At 46.4% G+C, this 24,634-nt stretch overlaps 1 protein-coding gene across 2 annotated transcripts; it reads left to right on the top strand.

The window, feature by feature from the left end:
- On the top strand, positions 1–24,261 carry LOC147606246 (PRA1 family protein H-like). Of its 2 annotated transcripts, none has more exons than XM_086792778.1 (2): positions 1–410; positions 22,878–24,261. In XM_086792778.1, the coding sequence occupies exons 1-2, from the start codon at positions 22–24 to the stop codon at positions 22,918–22,920; spliced, it is 432 nt and encodes a 143-aa protein (XP_086648904.1). In that variant the 5' UTR covers positions 1–21; the 3' UTR covers positions 22,921–24,261. The 2 variants fall into 2 exon arrangements, with proteins under 2 accessions (XP_086648904.1, XP_086648905.1); XM_086792779.1 differs by having other exon boundaries at positions 1–319.
- The last annotated feature ends 373 nt before the right edge of the window (positions 24,262–24,634 follow it).

Below are 24,634 nucleotides of genomic sequence, written 5' to 3' on the forward strand. Positions count from 1 at the left end.
GAGAATATACCATAGAAGCTTATGTGGAATCACCTTCTACTGATGGCCTTCGTGGCGAACCCCTTGTCCCTCAGCATCCCGCCTGCCAACTTCGATGCCTGGTTGCGAGACAGTGGCTACCTTGAAATCTTGGATGAATGCGCCATTGATCCTGCTCGTTCAGGACGTTGTGGAATTCTGTCCTCCATTTTCAGCTTTGTCTTGAACCCCTTTGGGAACTTGACGGTAGAGGATTTGGGCCGACCGCCTGTGCCCTGGACTGGGGAGTTTTGGGACTGTGGACGCGGGCTCAGGGAGAGTTATGGGTGGCCTCTCTGTGGTACGCAATTGAAACTACGAATGGGAGAGAATATGAAACGATATATGGGCAACTATCTACGGCTCTTTGTTTTGATATTTGCTTGTTTTGTGTAAGCCTTCTTTCGCTCATAGATAGGAGTTGCATTCCCAATTTCGTAAAATGCTTTACAAAGAATCGATCTACGCTTTCTACCGCCTCATCGGCTCCTTACGGTGAACCCATTAAAGGAAACTATTTCAATTAGAGGAAGCAATGCGATTGCAGTCTGTCTTTAATGATTTAGCATATATTTTATATATGGGGAACAGATGGAAAATTATTTTGAAATAAAGTTCAATTTGAGTTGTTGGTGGTCTTTTTCAAGTTTGTAGTGCCCTTTTGATAGAAGTATTATCTGCTGTAAAGCAAGGACTTCAAATTGAGCTTATGTAAACACTTTAGGTCTTTTGTGGTTTCTGATAATTCTTTTATCCTGTCGTTGTTCTACATACAGAGATGAATGCATGCTTTGTGAATTTCCTTCCCTCTTCTCACTGTCTCTTCAGCCTTGTCATATGTATGCTTCTAGATCAATCTCTACAGCAACCTTTATGGGAGTCAGCTATGACTTTAGACAGCAGCTTCCTTGCTTTGCTGTGTTCGACTCCTGACATATAGCCCTCGTTTCATTAGTCTCTCATAGACAGTGGTTATAAGGGGTAGAGGTTTTATGGTATTGTTGACTTGGTGCTGTATGAGTTTAGTTTCTGATGTGTGGTCTATTATGGGAATTGTGGGTGGTCCCCCTACCCTTCAAGTAGCAATGAGAAAGTACTCTTCCTGTGGTGACACGTGTCTCTTGGAAAGCACTTTGAGTTGAAACTGATCGTGGCTCCCCCCAATACATGGTTCAGGGTCCTTTCCTGTAGAGAACCCATTATCGATGTTGAAATGTGTGCACAAACTGCACCTTAAGACATTGTGGTCCTGGAAAGTGGGGGAGACCATTGGGAAATCTTGGTATGTCATTTTTAGTGACATCTTCACAGGGATCATTCTGCTTTCTAAGCATGTCACTTGTTGTTACAATGTAATCAGGGGCATTGTTTCTGCAAGGTGAAACTTCTAATATAGAAGACACCTCCCATAGACTAGAAGGGAATGGATGATGGTGATATTGAAATGCTGTCAGCACCATATGATTTGACCACATTCACTAGTATATTGGTGTTTGTCTGCTGTTACGTGTACACAGAAGGGGATGCATGATGAGTTTTCATGTTTGAACCAAGCTTGTAGGGTTGGATTGCTGGTCTGGGGAAGATATCCAACAGTCGAGTATTGTAACAAGCTGTCTAGCTAGTGTTCTGATAACATTAAGTGATGTAAACTTGACCACTGGCTGCATAGATAGTCTGATCACAGATGGGGCTGAGAGCATGTCTATGCCTCCTTGAAATCTGCTTGAGGGAACTCCACAAATGTGCTGAGATCTACTGCTGCGCCAGTAGGGAATTGCTGCTCTGCTCCTAAACTAAGCTGATCTACATGCCCACATTCTTTTACTCCTGATTTATATGTTTGTCTTTCCCTTCTCTTGCATCAGACCCGCCAGTTGGGAGTCAGTGTGAAGTCTCTTCCATTGATAGAACTTAAAACAAGGGAGCGTCTAGTGAAGCTCAGCTTCTACGGGGACCACTGCCTATGGATCTCACTGGAGGGCTTCATCAACCCACCAGGATATACTCGGATCCACCTCCCACACTCTTTGAGGATATTGATTGGTCAGCTTAGAGTCTCATCACACTGGTTATGCATGGAGAGTGGATGGGCTGAGGGCATACCTCAGGAGGATCGTATCTGCACTCTATGTGACAGCGGGAGATCAAGTCAGGGGAGCACTTCATCTTCATATACCTTGTTTATTAAAGAGATCCGAGGCCGTCTCTTCAGAGATTGTTATGGATCCCTCCCCAACTTTTGTCACATTTAGATCAGGGATGCCTGTCAGCTTGCATTCATGAGATGATCTGATACAGGGACCGTCTACTCCAGATGGATGCAGGATTAGGGCATACAGCCAGACTCCACTCAGAGCATGATGATGGATCTCTTCTAGCTCGATGATACAGTCCACAAACTCCGGGGAGACGCATGAGTCGAGATCTAGAGTCTGAGCCATGGCAGCTCTGCGAGCGTGTTGATGCACAAATTTGCCCTGTGGATCTTCCCTCTATGTACCTTAGGAGGGGGATATGACTGGTCACCGATAGGGGTGATAGTGGCATTTGTTAGGCATACAGCTATATCTCAGAGGCCGTACATGACCACAATGCTGGTTGTCATCAATGCTCTATCACGGATCTCATACCATTGCAAGATCATGCTCCATCTGACGCTCCACTTGATTCATCCTTGACACCAGCCTTGAGTGGGAAAATAAATTGATACCATTCTACAAATGTCTTCCTTCTTTTCACGTACCACTACTCTTATGATGATCATGGTGTTATTTTCTTTTTTGCTAGGAGACCGGATTAGAGGCTCCCCTCACTCAGCTCATTGTATCATGATCTTTTTAGTGTCATAGATCCTTTGTGGTCTTCTTAAGACTTTTAATAAACTTTCTTTCTTTCTTTATTGTATAGGAAAGCAATCACATTGTCTGAATGCTGATTCTTATGCACATTGTGCATGCTACCCACTAGTGCTGACTATTTGTATCCAAGCTACATGTCCCCTTGACAATCTGTGTCTGCTAGCATGTCTAGGCATAAGGGTGCACATGGCTTTCCCTATGGCTTATTATTGGTTCTGGACTGGTTAGGAGGGTCATTGAGGATGCATTATTGTGATGCTTTGGCTTCCGAATCAGTACTCCTCTGAATGCCTTGTACCAATTTAGATGCCCCACAAAGGCTTTGAAAGTAATCACACCTTTTCAGGCTTGGTTTGACAGGAAGCCATCAATGGATTTCTTCCGTGTATTTGGTTGCTTGCCCTATGCTCTTGTGTTGCAAGAGCTATGTGGATAGCTTGATGATAAGGTGGTGATAACTCAGTGCAGCCCCTTGCTAAATTTAAAATGTGGCAGGCCAAGGAAATTATGATGTGTTTGGGGGGTTCCCACTCATTGCACTTGATGCAGGGGCTGATATGCCCACTATAAATTGGAATTTGCAACGGCTGGTCAATGTGCTAGATGCCTCAATTCAGTGCATGCCTGAACCTATAGATATACAGCGTGTGGATGATGCAATTACACAAGAAAGTTGTTAAAACTCTCAAGGAGAGTAAGCTTTCTGCTCCTTTTGGGGCAAAACTTGCAGAGACACACATGAGGCAGAAGGGTCACATTTTGCTGAGTCAGCTTGCTTGGGTACCCTCATGATAATGTACATTGGATGCAAGCCATGTAGGAGGTATTAAACTCCACGAAGGAAGGAAAGTAACAACTGGGATGTCGTGGATATGCTTGTAGAAAAGAAGGCAGTGGGAAATAAATGTGTAAGCCTGCTGTGTGATGGTGCCCTTGATAGGTACAAGGCTTGGCTAGTTGCAATGGGCTATATGCTCAGAAGAAGGGCCAATCTTCACGATGCGCCCGGCTATATAGGCTTGTATCAGTAGGGGCTATGCGACACTGGCCAAGCTGGAGTGACAGTCCTACCACTCACATTTCTAGGACTCGTGGACCAAGTCACTTCTCTTTGACTCTTTGGTCCGTCCAACAGGGATGTATGGCGCCCCTGGTTGGGGGCCCGGTCTTTCATATACGAAGTGGGCACGAGTAGAGAGCCTATAGATACTGATGTTTGCTCGGATGATCCATAGCAAACCATTCGTACCTCATCAGATCCTACTAGCAGAGTTCGGCACCTCACCATTGCAGCTAGATGCGGCCTTCCAGGGCATCAACTATCTACACAGGGTCAGGGATTTCGGCTCCTCATCCGATGGCTGCCTCCGACTACCATGGTTAACTCTATCCTCCTCCATGGCCATATCCGCCAAGGGGGACTACCGATGTTGGTACATCCACCTTTCTAGTTGGTTCACATGACTGGGCCTCGGCATGGACCGGCTACCCCCCTTTCAGTAGCCACCGCAAGAGAGCAGCCTGCACCTTCGAGTGTACCGATGGTCATCTCGAGCTTGTCGATGTAGAGGCCAAAGAGGTTCAGTGATAGGGGGCATCCTTGCTTTACTTTGATAGTGCTTGTGATCTTTGTGGTCTAGCTAGTGCCGATCGGACCTAGCTCGTCACCCTCTCATAAAGAGCCACCATTGCCCAAATGATCTCTTGGTTATAGCCCAACTCTTGCAGTTGTTTGATGAGGCAAGCATGGGGAACTGTGTCCAATGCCTTGCAGAAATCCACAAAGCAGCAATACACTCTCGGTCTCCTGTGCTTGGCCTCCTCAATAATCCCCTGGAGTGTAAGGATATGGTCGTACGTCGAGTGGTCCATCCTGAAACTGGCCTATCCGGTTGCCATGAGTCCGCGTACCTTTGCACTGGTACTGACCTCACCATCTAAAACTGATGCATAGATCTTGGACATAACATTCCTAGTCATGATGGTCCTGCTTGAGTCCATGGGATCTCTTGCTTTGTGGATGGGTGTAATGGTGTTTAGGGTTGAGGTCTTGGGGAACTCGTAACAAAGAGCTTCATTAAATAACGTTGGCAGGATGGGGCCAATGTTTTGATGCCATAGGCAATAAACTTGGTACATAGGCCCTCATGATCCTTAGCTTGGCCATTATGAAGCTTAAGTGCTGCGTGGGTGACCCCTTTCGATGTGAAGAGGGTGATTATAGATGACCATATCATGTATGCATCCGAGGTCCAAGAGAGCCTGTCCATATGCTGTGATGGGGGCTCGACTGTTGGTCGAGGAGCAGGAGAAGCCCGAGTCCTCTGCGTCCACCTTAGGTAACAAGACCGGATCTGAGTGGAAAGCCAAGAGGGATGTCTGTTGTGTACTTGTCCACGCATTGAAGTCCCCAACAAGGAGGACCTCTCCGTGTCTGGAAAACTCCACAATGTCAGGGTACAGTACAACGTAGAGAGAGAGAGAGAGAGAGAGAGAGAGAGAGAGAGAGAGTCTATGAGACTAAAGGTGACTGATACAATGGACAGGACGCTGATGGTTTCAAAGCAGATCAGCCAGACCGTGTCTACCAATATATATACACACATTAAGGACGATGGGTCTAGTCCTTCTATTGATATTGATACTGGTATTGATACAAAAAAATGTCTATCTACCTCAAGATGATACAAAAAATGGTACACAAAACTGATGATACAAAAAAAAGGAGTGAGACGGTTGTCAAAGGCCAATCATAGAGGGGCCGTCAGGTAGGCCGAAAAAAATCCTACGATGGATGATTGGCCTCTAATGTCACGCTGCTTGGTGGCGATTGCTCGGGGGGGGAGAGAGAGAGAGAGAGAGAGAGAGAGAGAGAATATATTATCGTCCTCTGAAGACCAAAACCGGCCTATGGGACCGGAGCAATACAATATCACAAATACATGGAAGCTCCTCCCAAAGAAGAGGGTAGAAAGAGAAACCACCTTCTAAGATTCAGGTGTATTTCTATGCTTGAAGAGCTTAGACACAAATGTTCCTAAAGCTGAAGGTGACCCCTTATGCAGCAAATCAGCTAGTTTGTTATGTCCCTCAAGGAGGTGATTGAACTCTTTTCTAATGTGTGCAGTGAGGGCATATCATTACCATGTGTTCTTCTGTTTCAACCATACCCTGATCACATAATTGGCATATTCTACTCTCCCTTGGCATCTTTTTCCATCCCCCTGTTTCAATTTGCAGCTGGTGTGATCTGGTGCGAAGTGAGGCTAAAGCCCTCCGTTTATGCATTGCCATAGGTGTGCAAATGTATTTCTGCGTGGTTGTCTCCCTTCCTGTATAAATTGACCAATATTCGGGGTTGATATATGTGCGATAGTACTCAAATTTATCTCTGTTTTCAGTTGTTTGCCATTTCCTGTGTAGTGCATTCAGCAAGTCATAATGAAAAGCCTCTTCATCAATCTCCTCTGAAGAGTAGTTTAAGTACTCTTCTACTTCCCACTTCTTGAACCATTTTCTTAGGTCCAGTGTCCATCCGGATGTCAAAATCTTGCCCTTGATTGTCTTTTGGAGCTTTTGACTTTCTTCCCATGCTCTCTTTGGTAGCCTTTCATTATTCATGCACTTGACACCTTTGTGATGTATCTGAGTACTCGCTTTAGGGCATGTAGTTCTATGGGTATACATCCTGTCTCTAGGAGTAACAGAGAGTATGGTGTAGTAGCCTTGATGCCCAGATGTCTCCTTATGAAAGACTTTGCATTTTTTCTATCTCATTCCATGTTGATGGTGGTATACTCCCACCCCATACCTCTACTCCGTAGAGTACTGTCTGTATCACATATGCCCCAAAGATCATATTTCGTACTTGCCACCTTCTTGTATTGCTATTGCTGCATTCATTTTCAAATTGGAAGTACTTCCCCCATCCTGCATCAAGTCTCCGTTGTACACAGCTGTTCCATCTGTTATTGGCTGGAATTTCAATGCCCAGGTATTTGAATGAGTGCACTGTCTCAATGGGTTGGCCTCTGTATGAGATTTGGGGGGGGCTGCTTGGCTGTCTAGTCTTGACTATCATGAGTTTAGTTTTGTTGACATTAATAGCCATCCCACTTTCTGCACAAAATATGCTGAAGATATCCATCATTTTTTGCATCTTACTTTCACTATCAGTGAAAACAACCACATCATCTGCATAAAGAAGCAACCAAATCACAAGACTTGCTAGATGGGGGTTGGACAGCTCTTCTTTACATGCTTCTTTGTTCACCAACTCCTCAAGTCTATCAATGCATATGCCAAACAAAGTGGGTGAGAGCGGGCATCCTTGTTTTACCCCAATATTACTATAGAATTCTTGAGACATCCCATCCTTACATTTTAGCTGGCATTTTACTTTCTCATAAAGCCTAAAGACAGCAAACCTTATTTCCTTAGGCACTCCTATGCATTCCATTCTCTCCCACAGCACATCCCTGGGCACTGTATCAAATGCCTTCTTAAAATCAATGAAACAACAAAAGAGTGCCTTCCCCTTGAGGCGGGTTTCCTCCATCAAAACTCGGAGGGTGACTAGGTGATCCACTGTACAGTGTTTTGGTCTGAAACCAGCTTGTCCCATTGCTCTTTTCTTTTCTTTCTCTGCCCAAGCACTCAACTTTGCCTCTACTATTGTGCTATATAGCTTGGCCAGAGTGGAGCATACCATAATGGTTCTATAATTTGTTAATTGATTGCGGTCACCTCCTTTGTAGATTGGTTTGATCCAATTCTCTTGCCATTCTGTTGGGAAACCATGCACCAAAGCTTGGTTTAGTGCCATTGCTATGTGCCCTTGCGTGTGCTCATTTGTCCACTTAATAAGTTCTGCTGTGAGATGTAGAGTGTCTGCTGCCTTTCCATTTACCATTTTCTTGAGGCCATCTTGTACATCTTTCAATGAGAACAAACCATGAGTATTACTGCTGAGGGGCATGCTCACCATGGGCCGAGCCTTGGGATGTGTGTAGAGTTGTTGAGTATACTCCAACATCTCTGTTTCTGTAAAATCTCCCATGACATCATTTGGCCTTTGTTTAATTCCTTTCCATGCTCTTCTAGGATGCTTGATAAAGTCAATTGCATCTGTCCATTCCTTTTTCACAATATGCGCACGTCTCTTTTTACGTGTAAGAGCATGAAACTGTTTCTCAGCTGCTCTTCTTTCATCTCCCATTGGGATCCCCTTTAGTGCATTCCTAGCTGCCTTGCACTCAGCATCAAACCATACATTGTATGGTAGCCCTTTCTTACATTCTTTACTGTTCTTTTTATGCCCCAAAACTGACTTGGCTGTAGTGAGGATAGCATTTTTCAATTCTGTCCACCCAATTTTCTGTTTTTCCAGCAGACAGGACTTTAGAGTCTCAGCACTGACTTGGCTGTAGTGAGGATAGCATTTTTCAATTCTGTCCACCCAATTTTCTGTTTTTCCAGCAGACAGGACTTTAGAGTCTCAGCATAATCCACCTTCTTTGCCTCATTTATATGATAGTTACACTCAGCTCCTTTATGCTCTTTCAAAGTTGCCTTGGCATATTGAGCCAAGTGAAAAATTGTGAATAAGATGGCCAGCTTCCAAACCAATCAATGCATAGTCAATTACACTAGGCCCCCCACTGGCAGGGAAACAAGTAGGAGAATTTGATTTTGGGAAAAGGGCTGTACCATTTACCACCAACATGTGCATCCCGTTCATCAGTTGTTCCAATGCTCTACCATGTGCATTCACCTCCTTATCCTCTGAGCATCTACACCAAATGGGGTCAGTTTCTATCTCATGGTCCTTTATGTATTCTTGCTGAGTAAGGTACTGAAACTGTAAGTCTCCTATCCGTGCATTGAAATCACCAATGAGCAAAACATTTCCTTGTTTGCTGAACATAGCTATATCCAAGCATAGGTCTCCAAGTGGCTGAGATGGGTCAACCTCGTGTCTCTGGTAAAAGGGGGATTCTTTGTGAGGAATGTAACATCCTGCAATGTAAAGTGGTGAGTGGCTTCCTTTTACCATGATCCATATAAAGCGTTTGTGGATGTCATCCTTGACGATGGAAATCATGTCCTGTATATGTTCTTTGTATATGCATGCTACCCCTCCTTGCCCTCGTAGGCCTACTTGCTGTTGCCAAATGGAGTGCACCACATATCCATTAATTTTAGGAATTTTGCGTATGTCCCTTTCCCAAACAGTTCCAAAACATGATCTTCAGCTTCTTCTAGGTTCCATAGGCCTCGTGTTCCTAAAGGGTATGTTCAGCTCCTTGCTCTCTTTTTTTAATTCGGGACTCATACATACGTCTCCTTTCTTCTTGCTGCTTGGGGGTGCGGTCTTCTGTCACGTAGAAAGATGTTCCCTTCAAATAAATCTTGCTGCTGTCCAAAATGATTTCTCTCTTGTGTGGGTCAAGCATGGTGCAAACAATTGCCCGATGGCTTGAATTGTCATCTCTCTTTCTTCCTACTCTGTGTGCCCCAAAAACCATAACCTCTTGCATGGCAAAGTGCTCAACAAAAAAGTCCCCTACGTCCTTTGCAAGTGAGAGGGGTGTTTCCTTTTCTTTTTCAACTAGACCTCGTATGACAACATTCTGTGATCTTTTTTCTCTCTCTCTGTACTCATTGACATCTATCCCATCTTCTGATTTTTTCCCCTTGTCTAGATGTGCATCTGCCTGGGCATGTCCATTTACTACTTTACTTGCCCATGTCACTGAGGTGTCTATCTCTCTCTTGCATTCTATTTGAGGCTGTTGTGCCATATTTGCTCTTATTTTTTCCAAGGTCTGTTCCAGCTCACATATTTTTTCCTCTTGAGTGATAGTTTTTTGCTCCAAATTGGCTATGGAGTTCTCTTGCATGGCCACCTTTTGCTCCAAATCTGGAGAGAGAGAGAGAGAGAGAGAGAGAGAGAGTATTAAAGTCTTCGGGAGACCATGAAGGTCTATGAGACTAAAGATAATTGATACAATGGGCATGACGGTGGTGGTCTCAAAACAGACCAACCAGATCGTGTCTACAAAAAAAAATGTATCAAGGACAGTGTGTGTAGTCCTGATACTGATACTGGTACAAAAATGTCTATCCATCTCCAGATGGTATAAAAATGGTACAAAAAATGATGCTACAAAAAAGGAATGATAGGGTGGTTGTCAGAGGCCAATCACAGAGGGGCCGTCGAGTAGGCCGGAAAAAAATATTGCGATGGATGATTGGCCGTTGACGTCGCGCTACTTGGTGATGGTTGCTTGTCGGGGCGGTGGGTGGCCCTATGGCAAATGAATGTGATAGTGATCCCAGTAGGGCGACTTGATAGCATAGACGGGAGGTTGCGAACTCGGATGTGGGAGTCTGTCCGAAGTCGTAGCTATCGTGGCTCAGGATCTCGCTCACGTCCGCGTTGTCTGCTAGACTGAGGAGAAGTGTCCTATGACTAGAAGAAGTCGGTGATGATCTATTGGGAGGTATTTGGCGATGTAGGCTAGATGCGTTGTCATGCTCTAAGAGATGTATCTTGGAGGCGGGTCATCTCATGGATGAACGCTGTTAGGCACCGCTAATCTGGGTATTGTAGAGTTTTTGAGAGAGGACCGAATCCATCGTAGAAAAGGCAATGGTAACGGCCTTGAATAGCATAATAGATAGGGCATTTGAGGGCAAAGTGCTCCTCCGACTCGATCTCCTATAGGTCGCAAAGTGTGCATATGCGGCCCTCGTGGGGGATACCCTCTGCGCGTCCATTCTCAATCCACAGTCTGTGTGATGAAACCTTGAACTAACCTAGGGCGATCTGGAGTGCATGTGGTTGATGAACCTGCGTGTAGCCTGGGGGAATAATGAAGCCCTCTTGCAAAATATATGGAGGTAGTTCCGGAGGTAAAAATTGAGCTTCACAGGAAGCTTGAGGGGGAGGAGCCATGTCCTGAAGGTGTGGAGCTGGAGCAGATCCTCTTGTATAATCTGGTTGACCTCCTGGTCAGTGGGATAGGCATAGGATGAGGGAGCGTCGAGGTTGTACTGAAAGGGAGGCAACCGACCGTGTCAAGGCTTAGCTGTGTGAACCAACTGGTGAGGCGACTGTACACATATTTGGTCCCCCTTGGCAGATAAAGCCATGGAGGAGGATAGGGCTAGCCATGGTAGTCGAAGGTGGCCGTCGCATGAAGAGCCGAAATCTTTGAGCTGCATTGTTGAGGCGCCAAACTTTGCTAGTAGGATCAGATGAGGTACAGAGGGTTTGCTGTGGATCATCCGAGCAAACATCAATATTTGTAGGCGCTTCACACGTGCCCACTCCATATCTGAGAGATCGGTCCCCCAACAAGAGCTGCCGTACATGCCTGCTGGGCAGACCAAAGAATCAAAGAGAAGAGACTTGGTCCACAGGTCCTGAAAATGTGAGTGGTAACACTGTCGCTCTAGCCTAGCAAGTGCTGCGTATCCTCTACTGATCTGGGCCTGCATGGCCAGGCGTATCATAAAGATCGGTCGTGAGAAGAGAACACCCAATATGTGTAGGATCCAACTATCTCCGCTGGGTTTCCAACGAAAAGGAACTGCTCTCGGTGCATAGCAGGTCGAGAAGTGTTGAAGATTATGACCTTGGTTTTCCCAAGGTTGACCTCAAATCATGAGTGTCGCAGAAAACCTGAAGTGCATCTAGGTGTCTTTGAAGGCCAGCGCTGAGGATGATAGTAGTGTTAGAATAGAGGTCATTGTCCCAATTGTAGGCATTGATATGAGGCTGGCTTGGGACATGCCTGTAGACAGTTGGGTGGGCAGTTAGGGCAGCAGAGGGAGGACAGCATAAGGGAAGGCAGCCCCCAGTTGGGGCTGCCTAGGGGCTGGCCAGCCCCATTTGAGGGGCCTGGTCGGCTAGATCTGACCGACTAGATGTTAGCATTATATGCATCTCCTGTCTACAGTGTACTTGTGTGCACACTGCTCTGAGTGAGGGCTTCTTTGTGGGTGTGCCCGCCCCTCGTGAGGTTCTTTCATTCCCGGTTCTGCACCTGTATCTGGCACTATCTTCCCATCCTTCGGAGGCTCTTCCTACACTCAGAGGGGGCACCTAGAGGCACCCAACCTGGGGCCAGTCGGTAGCCCAGTCGGCCCCAGCCCTGGCCGACAGCTCCCAGGGCCGACCCCCTTCTAGCCGACCCTCCTACTGGAGGCTATAAATACCTCCACCCCCCTGGGTCAGTCTTGACTAGTTTAGTGGCTCCTCCAGCCTCCTTGCTCCAGGCTGCTCCAGCCTTCTTGCCCCAGCCTCCTCCAGCCTCCTTGCTCCAGGCTCCTCCAGCCTTTGCTGATCCAGATCTCGCATCCTCTTGCTGCCATCTGCCAGGCCCTGTTGTTCAGCCTCCTTGCAGCCCATGTCCTGATCAGCCCACCTCAGCCTCCCTGCTCCCAGGCTGACTCCTCGTGTTGCCTAGGCCCCTGCTCCATAGCCCTGCTGGCCCAGTGATCAGCCCCGAGTTCCCCCGCTCCCCATCCAGTTCTGTGGCTCTTGCCTCCAACCTCCAGGCACGTGTTCTTTGCCTCCTGACCCCAGCCTCCTTGCTCCCAGGCTCCTCCTCCAGTTCCCCTACTCCCCATCCAGGCTGTGCTCCTCCTGTTCCCAGGTGCCTTGTGATCAGTCTCCCCCTTTCTAGTGGTCACCCTGATTCCCGTGAGCACTGCCCTGAGTGCTGCTCCTCTTCAGCCCATCTGTGCATTCACTGCTGCCCCAGATTGCAGCCCCTTGTGCCCCTATCCTCTGCTCCAGTTCAGCCCCTTCTGCAGCTCCTGTTTCTCATCCTGTTCAGGACTATTGTATCACAGTTGCTGCCCCATTCTTGGGCTGATATATAGGAGATTTGTTTGGTGGCACATCTTGTGTTGTTGTCTCTGGTGTTTTCTGTGTGATTCTATTGCTTCAGTATGTTTACATCTTCCGCTGCCACTCTTGACATGGTATCAGAGCACCCGGTGCTCCCCGATCCTCTCCGTCACTGAAGCTGACACCCCACCTACAGGCGACTTCAGTTCCTCTTCCTTTCTGTACCCTGTGGCCCTCTACTGCAGGACGACACCTATTCCTGTGCCTATCCTGATCGGCAGTGCCCTGTGTGCACCTTGTTCTGGTCGGCAGAGCTTCCCTTGCCTTTTCCTCTGTTCGGCAGCTTCTCCTATGCACCCTATGCTGGTCGGCAGTGCCTCATCTATCTCTTCCACTGGTCGGCAGTGCCTTGTGCATACCCAGAGCTGGTCGGCAGTACTTCAGCCTGCCTCTGTCCCAAGATCCCCTCTTGTTGCTAGTCGACAGTTGAAACCGATCCCGTCAAGCGGGAAAGACTCCGTTGGACACCCACACGCTTAATAGCACAACTTTAAAACCACAAATTTGAAATGGACAACTTAATACAACTTGAAATTGAAATGAAATGAAATGGAAAGATGGACACCAGCACTGGGGCCGGAACGGGCCGACCCCCCCTCAATATATGATATATTTATTGGGAGTATTTAATGAATACAATGCTCCATGGGTTCCAAGAACCAGATAATGTCCATGTACATATGAAAACAGTACCAAACAAATAGGCTCGAAGTCGAATTTCGATGTAGAAGCTTGAAGCAGTACGACCACTAGTGTGGTTCAATCTCTACGGTCCTGTGCTTTCACTGGACTCCGCGGAGAGCGCCTCACTGGTGTTCCGAGACCACGCACAAACAGGCGCTCTCGTACTAACGCCTGGCTCTCCCGATCTCAGCACCTTTGGACCGAGGTTCTCCAATAGAGCTTGGACAACCCGGCACCGAACGGGTGTTGGCCGAGCGGGATGAATCCCTTATCAGATTTAAACATAAAATACTTTACTGAAATCTGAAATTCACTTGTAGATGGTTGATAGAAAACCAATACTCGTGGTATGATGAAGCCACCCTTGTTGAAGAAACAGTTGCCTCGTGGTGAACCACCAAGACAAGTATCACCGCAAAAGACACAGCCGCCTGCTGTGAGAGAAGAAGCATCCACTTGCAAGGGAGGAGAGGCCTCGCTGCAGTGTGGAGGAGCTCAAGCAAAGTCGCCTCCTGAGGGTAGTGTTCTACTGGCTGGAACACAAGCGCACAGCCATAGCCGCCTGTAGGGGCATACGTAGCTTGGAGAGGTGCAGCCGGTAGAGGATGGGCAGCCAGCAGGTACTGTCGCCTGGGGAAGTAGCCGCCTGTAGGAAGGGAGAAGAAAGGGTAGTTTGCTGGTGTAAAACGTGCAGCCTGCAGGAGAGCTCACGCAGATGAGAGGGCAGCGCCACCTGCTGGTGTACTGACGCCTGGGGAAGTAGCCGCAGCAGTTCAGGGTCGCCTGGAAGGGAGTACGCCTGGCTGCTCTACACAGGTGCAGCCCACCTGTAGGAGAATAGAAGCAGCCGCCTATAGGAAGAGTAGGCGCAACCAGCAGCAGCATAAACAGCCGCCTTTGATTTGGCTCAACCGGCAGCACGTGATGAAGCTCAGGGTGATGAAGGCGCACAGAATCAGAATATGTGCCCAGCCTGAAGAGATGTTCGCCGGTTCTCACGTAAGGTGGAAGCGATGATGTCTACGCTTGATGGAGAGAGTCTTTTTTTTATAAAAATTAAGGTGTAGTCTTCTCTAGTGAATTCCACGCATGCATGTGGGGGAAGCTAGTGTGGGTAGGTGACCATGCCCACCCCCACACTCACTTAAAAGTGGGGCTCCCCACCTTGGCCCCTAAGTGGGTGCCCAAAGTGGTGCCCACATTTAAATGAATGTGAACACTTAACCTTATAAAACAAAGGGGTTAGAATAAAATAATAAAAACAACATGTGCAACATACTTACCACCTGTTCACATGCACCAAAACTCGTCAGAATACAGAGCAGACTTCACGACTCACTGGCAGGCGTCCCCGCTCAGTAAGTAACACGTCAAGCAGGCAAACACACAAATACATGTCATGCGAAAACAGTTTCAAACATGCAAAATATGTGTGCATGTGCAAATAGTAACATGGACATATCTCCCGTTCATGGAACAAGTACAAAATATCTGTCGGCACAAAACTGGCACGACGTAAAAACATAAAAACCTAGTCTTCCTATGGAGTGACAGTCCCATAGGTAAGACACAGTTCCAGGCACGAGTCTCCCTATGGTGTGACAGTCCCATAGGCAAAACACGGCACGAATACTGGCTCTTCCATGGCGTGACAGTCCCATGGGTCGAACACAGTCCAAGTCATACACGGGTGGCACTGGTCTGGCTCCCGTCCATACGACACCATCCTGCTAACACACGGGTGGCACCAGTCTGGCTCCCGTCCATGTCAGCAAAATACTGGCCTCTTCACATGAGACACCGGCCTGGCCTCAAGTGAACGAGACACAAAATCTGGAGATGGACCAAATGGTTGGCCAATTGGTGACATCCCCCCGGGCTTCTAAAGAGTTGACCTCAACTGAAAAGCCTCAAGATATGCCTGCAACAATTGTGGATAATCTGCAAAATAATCCTCATTTACCCACTTGGCATCAATAGGCAAATAATTCTTAAACTTCACAAGGTATCTCCTGGAAAGCTTTCCTGCAGGTAGCTTTCTCTCCTTGTGAAAAACAATCTGTTCTGGCTGAAGGATCTCCTCAAGCTCTTCAATTTCTGGCGGATCTTCTGTGACAGGCTCATCAGGATCTGGCCCCACATATTTCCGAAATAGACTCACATGAAAAGCATTGTGAATCTTCCAATGACTATTTAAAGCAAGCCTGTAGGACACGTCATTGATCTTGTGAATCACCTTGAAGGGTCCATAATAGCGAGGAGAAAGCTTAGGATATGATCCTTCTCGTCCTGGCCTCTTTCGAAGCCTAGCCTTCTCAAATTTCAGCAATACCCAATCACCTTCTTTGACTTCCATGTCCCTTCTATGCTTGTCAGCAGCCATTTTATGCTTATCCTGAGATCTTGCAATGGCTATCCGCACCTGACCAAAGGCAACATCCAAGTCACGAACATATTCATCAGCTGCAAAAATCTCATCCTTAGTACGAAGGATGGGTGGCAAGACCACTCTGCCATAAATAATCTCAAACGGAGCCTTTCCTGTGGAAGCATGGATCGTATTGTTGTAGGCAAACTCAACAAGTGGAAGATACTTCTCCCATGCAGTCTTTTGATCTGCCACATAACATTTCAATAAATCCAACACAGCTGAATTTGCAGCTTCACTTTGGCCATCCGTTTGGGGATGATAAGCTGATGAAAACTCAAGTTTAGTACCCATATTATCAAACAAAGCCCTCCAAAAGAGGCTGGTAGTCCTGGGATCTCTATCCCCAACAATGGATTTAGGCATACCATGATGCTTGAAAATATTAGCAAGAAAAAGCTTTACCATATGATCAGCTTTGATGGTTTTCTTGACGGGTAAGAAATGAGCTTGCTTGCTAAACCTGTCCACAATAGTCCAAATAGCATCATTCCCATGCTGGGATCTAGGCAAATCCATAATAAAATCCATCGTGATACTTTCCCAAGGTTGCGAGGGAATAGGCAATGGCTGAAGTAAACCTGGAGGCTTTTGCCTGTCAAATTTCACCTTTTGGCAAGTAATACATGCACGCACATAAGCCTCAATGTCTTTACGCATGCTCGGCCAAAAGAAATACCTCTGAATCATGCGAGTAGTAGGCATAATACCTCTATGACCAGCATAAGGTGGAGCGTGACATTCGTCCATAACCTTTGGACGCAAATCCTTTACCACACATAGGCAATTATCCTTCATGAGATAACCCTCGTTGATAACATAAGAGGCATGTGAATGACCAGCCATCAAATCAGTCCATATATGGCAAAAATCAGCATCCAAATGATACAAATCTCTCATAGCAGATAGGTCTCCATGAGAGGCCACTGAGACTGCAGCAACATAAGGCCTCCTAGATAGTGCATCGGCCACCACATTTTTCTTTCCTGGAGTATGCACAATCTGAAAATGAAACATGGAAAGAAAGTTTGCCATTCTCATCTGCTTCTCTGAAAGCTTGGTTTGAGATAGAAAGTATCTCAAGCTTTGATGATCTGTCTTGACTACAAATTCAGCCCCAAGAAGGTAGTGTTTCCAAATCTTTAAGGCGTGAATTACAGCCAAGAGCTCTTTCTCATAGATATCCATATGAAGCTCAGCATCATGCAAACGACGGCTCTCGTATGCAACTGCATGCCCTTCTTGATTTAGGACAGCTCCTATGCAATCACCACAAGCATCACATTCAACCACGAATGACTTGTGTAAGTCAGGAACAATCAATACTGGACCACATATGATCGCATGCTTGAGCTGCAAGAAAGCATCCTGTTCCTTTGAAGTCCATTTGAAAGCAGTTTTCTTCTTCGTGAGATCATGTAGAGGAGTGGCAATCATAGCAAAATGCCTTATGAAACGCCTGTAGTACGAACATAATCCTAGAAAACTACGTACTTGATGTACGTTTTGCAATTCGGGCCAATTCCGAATGGTCTCTATCTTTGCAGGATCCATTGTAACTCCATCTTTGGATACAATATGACCCAGATAATGAATCTCTGAAAGGAAAAACTCACTTTTCTTGGCATTGACGAAAAGTTTATGCTTCCGTAACTCTTCGAACATTGTGACCAAATGAGTTCTGTGTTCCTGCTCATTCTTGGAGAAAACCAAGATATCATCAAAGAAGACTCCTGTAAACTTGCGGTGGGGTCGGAATATCCTATCCATCATATGATTAAAAGTAGCAGGAGCATTGGTGAGACCAAAAGGCATTACCAAGAATTCATATAATCCGAAGGCGGTCCTGAATGCAGTCTTATGGACATCTTGTGGCACCACGCGTATCTGGTGATAACTACTCTTCAAATCAAGTCTTCTAAAGCAAGCTGAGCCATCAAGCTTATCCAAGATATCATCAATACGTGGAATTGGGAATCTGTTCTTGATGGTAAGCTTATTCAAAGCTCTATAGTCCACACACATACGGAAGGATCCGTCCTTCTTTTGAACAAGAAGCACAGGAGAGCAGTAAGGTGAGGAACTGGGCTGAACCAAACCTTTCTCTAAAAGCTCGTTTACCTGCTTCATGATTTCTTCTTGTTGTGCAGCACTCACTCGGTATGCGGGTTTGTTAGGAGGAGAACTACCTGGCACAAGATCTATACGGTGATCTTCGGGCCTTTGGGGAGGTAATTCACCTGGCAACGAGTCAGCAAAACAGTCGTTGAATGCATTAAGAAAATTCAGCCTATCATAAGACATAGCATCCACATTTTGATGATTTGGCACAAGACTATCACGCACAAAAACCAAGTACGCTGAAAGACTCTTTTTCATTGCTTTATTAATTTGGATGTGTGATATAAGTGGGATGGAATCCCCTTCTTTGCCAGTATCAATAAAATGCATGCGGCCTTTATGCATAAAAGAAATCATATTGGACTTGTAATCTTTGCGGGGCTCAAGCCTATGGTGCCACGGCTTGCCCAACAATACGTCACATCCATTCAGTGGAGCAACTAAGAAATGCTCATTATCAAGGTAGCCCTGGATATGGATACGCAACTTCCCTATCAAAGGGGTAACCTGCACCTCTTTACCAATAAATGCAGCTTCGGCTTCAATCTGAGGTCCCATATGCTCGACCTCAATTCCCAATGCAGCTGCCATTTGCATAGAGATGAAATTGTCAGTTGCACAGTCATCAAACATGAAGAGTGCGGGCTGATCCTTGATTTGCCCCCAAGCCTTGCAAACCATACGCTCTTTTGTATCATGACCTGTATTTCCTTGCACATCAAGAACTGCATGTACATTAGCTTTGGTGTGCTTGTCCTCGTGCTTTGATTTGCGATCTGGGCATTATCGAAACATGTGGTCTTTGCTACCACAAGAAAAGCATTTTCCATCCTTGGCATATTGCTCTCTTTGCTCCGGGGTTAATCCGAATTTGTTCTTCCTTGGGCCCTGTTCTTTAGATGTGTTATTTTCAGCTTTACCACCCTTGTAAGGCTCCCGGAAGTTCTTTTTAGGTGGCTGTCCACCCTTTTGCTGATTTGGGACAGCCTTGTCTTTCCCCTTGGAACCTCCTTGATCCTACTTAATCTTGAGCACCAATTGCTCCGTAGCAAGAGCAGAAGCTGTGAGTTGTTGCAACGTATGTTTCGGGTGCAATTCAATACCCGATCTATATGCTGGTTGCAGTCCAGAACGAAACTTCCTCTTTCTTTCATCCTCAGTGATTTGCATGAAGGGAGTCACTTCCAGCAACACTTTCCAGAATTTGTTAACATACTGTTGCACACTTTCATTGTCTCTTTGTTCCGGCCTGTCCCACTTTTGAGTGAGAGTTTGCTTTGCATTGGGTGGCAAGAATTGAGCATAAAATCTATCCTTGAATTCCTTCCAAGTGGAGATGAGATCCTTGGTGATCTTTTCAGTGATCCACCAATGAGCAGCAGTCCCTTTCAAAAACATGCTAGCATGGCGCACCTTTGACTTTTCTGTGAAGTCCTCATCGCTGAAAGCAATGTCGAACTATGCCACAAATGTTAACACCTTAGAAGCATCATGTTCACCATGAAAAGCATCAAATTTGACAGATTTGTCACTTGCTTTGAATTCCTTGAGCTTCCTGGCGTGAGGCTCATGGTCTTCTCTTTTTCTTTTCCCCTTATCCAACGGGGCAGCCCTATCTGCATGGGCTCCATGGGCCGTCATAGAAGTTTCATGGGACACGGTGGCATGTGCTCCACGAACTCGAAACTCAGATGCATGTGACTTACCTGCATATGGCATGGTCTCTCCATGAGACAACTCAGAAGGCAAAATTTTTCTGGAAGTAGACCTGTCACCATGAGATACAAACATAAAATACTTTACTGAAATCTGAAATTCACTTACTTGTAGATGGTTGATAGAAAACCAATACTCGTGGTATGATGAAGCCACCCTTGTTGAAGAAACAGTTGCCTCGTGGTGAACCACCAAGACAAGTATCACCGCAAAAGACACAGCCGCCTGCTGTGAGAGAAGAAGCATCCACTTGCAAGGGAGGAGAGGCCTGGCTGCAGTGTGGAGGAGCTCAAGCAAAGTCGCCTGAGGGTAGTGTTCTACTGGCTGGAGAGGTGCAGCCGGTAGAGGATGGGCAGCCAGCAGGTACTGTCGCCTGGGGAAGTAGCCGCCTGTAGGAAGGGAGAAGAAAGGGTAGTTTACTGGTGTAAAACGTGCAGCCTGCAGGAGAGCTCACGCAGATGAGAGGGCAGCGCCACCTGCTGGTGTACTGATGCCTGGGGAAGTAGCCGCAGCAGTTCAGGGTCGCCTGGAAGGGAGTACGCCTGGCTGCTGTACACAGGCGCAGCCCACCTGTAGGAGAATAGAAGCAGCCGCCTATAGGAAGAGTAGGCGCAACCAGCAGCAGCATAAACAGCCGCCTTTGATTTGGCTCAACCGGCAGCACGTGATGAAGCTCAGGGTGATGAAGGCGCACAGAATCAGAATATGTGCGCAGCCTGAAGAGATGTTCGCTGGTTCTCACGTAAGGTGGAAGCGATGATGTCTACGCTTGATGGAGAGAGTCTTTTTTTTTATAAAAATTAAGGTGTTCTCTAGTGAATTCCACGCATGCATGTGGGGGGAACTAGTGTGGGTAGGTGACCATGCCCACCCCCACACTCACTTAAAAGTGGGGCTCCCCACCTTGGCCCCTAAGTGGGTGCCCAAAGTGGTGCCCACATTTAAATGAATGTGAACACTTAACCTTATAAAACAAAGGGGTTAGAATAAAATAATAAAAACAACATGTGCAACATACTTACCACCTGTTCACATGCACCAAAACTCGTCAGAATACAGAGCAGACTTCACGACTCACTGGCAGGCGTCCCCGCTCAGTAAGTAACACGTCAAGCAGGCAAATACACAAATACATGTCATGCGAAAACAGTTTCAAACATGCAAAATATGTGTGCATGTGCAAATAGTAACATGGACATATCTCCCGTTCATGGAACAAGTACAAAATATCTGTCGGCACAAAACTGGCACGACGTAAAAACATAAAAACCTAGTCTTCCTATGGAGTGACAGTCCCATAGGTAAGACACAGTTCCAGGCACGAGTCTCCCTATGGTGTGACAGTCCCATAGGCAAAACACGGCACGAATACTGGCTCTTCCATGGCGTGACAGTCCCATGGGTCGAACACAGTCCAGGTCATACACGGGTGGCACTGGTCTGGCTCCCGTCCATACGACACCATCCTGCTAACACACGGGTGGCACCAGTCTGGCTCCCGTCCATGTCAGCAAAATACTGGCCTCTTCACATGAGACACCGGCCTGGCCTCAAGTGAACGAGACACAAAATCTGGAGATGGACCAAATGGTCGGCCAATTGGTGACAACAGTACCCTTTGTGCCTCTTCCACTGGTTGGCAGTGCCCTATATGCCTTTCTTCTAGTCAGCATCTTCCTAGATCTGCTCCGAGCTGTGAGCCCTGCTCAGATCTTCTGTTGGGGTGATTGATTTGGTTTTATCATTTTATATTTTGTGCCGTGTGCCCCAGACTATTGATAGCAGCCTACTGCTTCATCAAGAGCCTCTCCCCCCCTTCCTTCATCGCGCATCGGTCGGCTCCCGTCTTCACCCGTGCGACTTTATCCAAGGGTCCTTGGCAGAGTGTGTTAGCTCTTGTTTTCCGGCTTCTTGAGATCCTTTCTTGCTGCCCCCGTATGCAGCCCAGTGCCGCTTTCATCTGCACGTTGGCTTGCCGGTGATCTCCTTCAGGCACTCTGTGGTTCCTCCCCGTATTCTGTACCTCTTCCTCGACGGCAACTCTTCCTTTGTGTCTTTCCTTTGTCTCGGCAATTCCTCTCTCTCCCTCTGTTGCTTCCACCCTCCTCTCCCACTGTCAATGGGACCCATAGGGTATGAGAAGATCCTCGGGAGACGACTCTTGCTTGCCATCCTTGTCCTGATCATGGTTACTATATGGCAAGGATTTGCAGAGACCCAAGATAGCTTTTCAGCTCTTGCCCCTACAAAGGTTTCAGCCCCTTCTATGGCGCTTGATAGAACCCACTGTCAGCAAAACTTCTTGATTTATTGGTTGATTCTATATGGCAGTGGTACCGACAGTTTTACAGGAACCTTGGCACCTTTGTGATTGCCTCGGGTCTGCTCCACTGCCTTTGGTTCCTCTGCAGTGGTAATCTTAGTTTTTGATTCCCCCCCCTTCTTCTATTTTGGAGCCAAGTCCTCTGTTTTTGACTCCTGATGGCTTCCTATTGGAATTTGCTATTATTCCCCCCCACTCCCCCCCCCCCCCCCCCCCCCTGATGGTTTTGCCGATACCAACCTCAGTAAACAGAGGGGGCTAGTTATCCTCTTCTCTGGTTACTCCTTGTTCACAGGTTCCTTGCTTCCCGGTACCTCTTCACTGACAAACCTTCCTCATCTGCACTACACTCCGAATCTTGGATTGTTTATTTACATGGCCCCAACAGGGAACATACTCTCCAGAGGGGGACTTTCCCGCTCATCCAACGGATCATTCAGCCTTATGAGTCTTTTAGAGCCTACCATGAGGGTGATTTAGATGCTTCTTGCATGAAGCTTTTCTTTTTATCTTTGTGATCTACAAAAGAGCCTCCATCATGGAGATTCGTCTTCTTGTAAATTTTTTATCATATGATACATTTTGCCCTAGACTTACTTTTAAAAAAAAGAGTGTGTGTGTGTGTGCACAAAGGTCTTGATCCTCTTTATCTTTTGCTTTTTTGTAGTTGGGTTTTCACCCCCTTTTTTGGGGTTTCCCATCTCAGTAATATGATGAAATAGTTTTAGCCCCCAAAAAATGTGTGTACTTTTATATATTAAATTGGATGATTGAAGCTCATGATCGATACCTTTCCCTCTGCAGAATTGAATGTATCAACAAGAACGGGATCAAGGAGCTGATGTAGATCCCCTCGGCTTAATGCTCCAGAAGCGTGCCGTTGGAAGGGTTATGCTCGTCAAATTGTTGCCCCCCAGCAGAAGTTCCTGAATGTCGAACTGTTGAAAAAGTAGCTGTAATGGATTCGGGTACTTTCTACTTGTCATGGTGAGCTGGTTGTATCTAAAGTCAAGGATGCTATGCGACAACGTCCGCGTGTAATAATGTTGCTGGCTGTAGTTGCAATTAAGCATCTCCGCAATGTCTCCTGGATGTCACCTGAAAGATGGTTGTTTTCAAGACGCAAAGTGGATAACGAATTACAAAAATGAATGCCCAAATGGTCCACGATTGAATCTACTTGGCGAATCATACGCTGAAGATTCAGACATAGAGGTGCTGGACCTTGGTACAAGGACTTCACTGATGAGGAGGTATATGTTCTGGATGCTACCAACCCACCTGAAGAAATGGTAACTGCTACTTCCCAACAACTCTAATCTATGCTTTCTATAGCCGAGTATGATGGTGAACTTTCTTCTCCTTCTTCTCCTCTTGATACTATGAATTTTATGGAACCTATTGAGAACATGCATGAGGATAATCTACCAATGGTGCTTGAAGTGTTCCAATAAGATGCCTTCTTGACATCGAGGAGCAGTGCAATCAGGTATGGTTTGACCACGTTGATGGTACAAACATGGTTCCTAAGGAGGTTGGTTACAAGGACAAGACAAAGGAGTTGACTGATGTAATGCCTACCTTTGAGACCTTTGAAGTTTTTCCTGATGGCCTCTTGATTTGGAAAGAGAAATGGAGCAATGCATGCAAGAATCAATATGAGATAGTATTCTAAGGGACACAACATATTCTCCTCCATACTGACAGACGAAAGGGGTGGAACTCTCTCCTTTCCAAACCGGGGGGAGTGGAGATTTATATAGATCTTTGATGCAACATCCAGGGTTCATAGACCACATGAGACGAGATGGCGTGCCATTAGAACCACAATGGGTGGATGATGTAGACTTCGCCATATTGACATATCTGGTGTTTGATCGTGGCAGGAATTTCTACCATTGATCATGGTTATCCCAGGCATGTATATGCTGCGCAACTCATAAGGATCTAAGATATGGTCTGGAGCATAGGGAAAAAGAAGCCCAACTATTGTCACTTACAATTCATGGTGCGGCCGACTATGGGCTAGGAAGAGGACAAACTTGGAAAAGTAGCATTATTATATTTGGGGGGTTACAACCTCACCTTGCCTATTTAAGAAGGCTCTTTTCTTTGTAATGGACACACACACTCCTCATTTGTCACCCTACCTTCCACTTATAGCGATGCTCCTCTCCACTCCCTTAGTCCATACCCATCTCCTTTGAGGCTCTCTCACTTAGTTTTCCTACGTCCACATAGAATGCTCCATCACTTCACTTCACTTGTATTCCATCCACTCCTTTCCATTGTACATGAGCCACGCTTCTCCATGAATATAGTTTCATGCCATTACTCTTTCGCTATGAATATCTTTTGAGTCACTTCCTATTTTTTACATTTGTATCATGTTCCTTCCCTCTCTTCCTCATCTAATTCGAAATTGACGGCACCTCATATGCCATGATGCATTACGGCATCCTGAATGTGTATGTTTACAACAACGCCACCTAAACGTTGCGCATCCACAGTGTCATGTGTTTGTTGCACTCCTCGAGGCAACGCTTGAGTTTGTGCAAAAT

This window comes from Cibotium barometz, chromosome 58 (assembly GCF_041138505.1).
Source record: "Cibotium barometz isolate CiBa-2024 chromosome 58, ASM4113850v1, whole genome shotgun sequence".
Taxonomy (NCBI): domain Eukaryota; kingdom Viridiplantae; phylum Streptophyta; class Polypodiopsida; order Cyatheales; family Cibotiaceae; genus Cibotium; species Cibotium barometz.

Bases quoted from the DNA above. Each gene is read 5' to 3' on its own strand.
- LOC147606246 (XM_086792778.1), top strand. From the start codon at position 22: ATGTGGAATCACCTTCTACTGATGGCCTTCGTGGCGAACCCCTTGTCC. The intron at 411-22,877 runs GTAAGCCTTCTT...TTCCCTCTGCAG, and splicing joins TTGATATTTGCTTGTTTTGT to AATTGAATGTATCAACAAGA.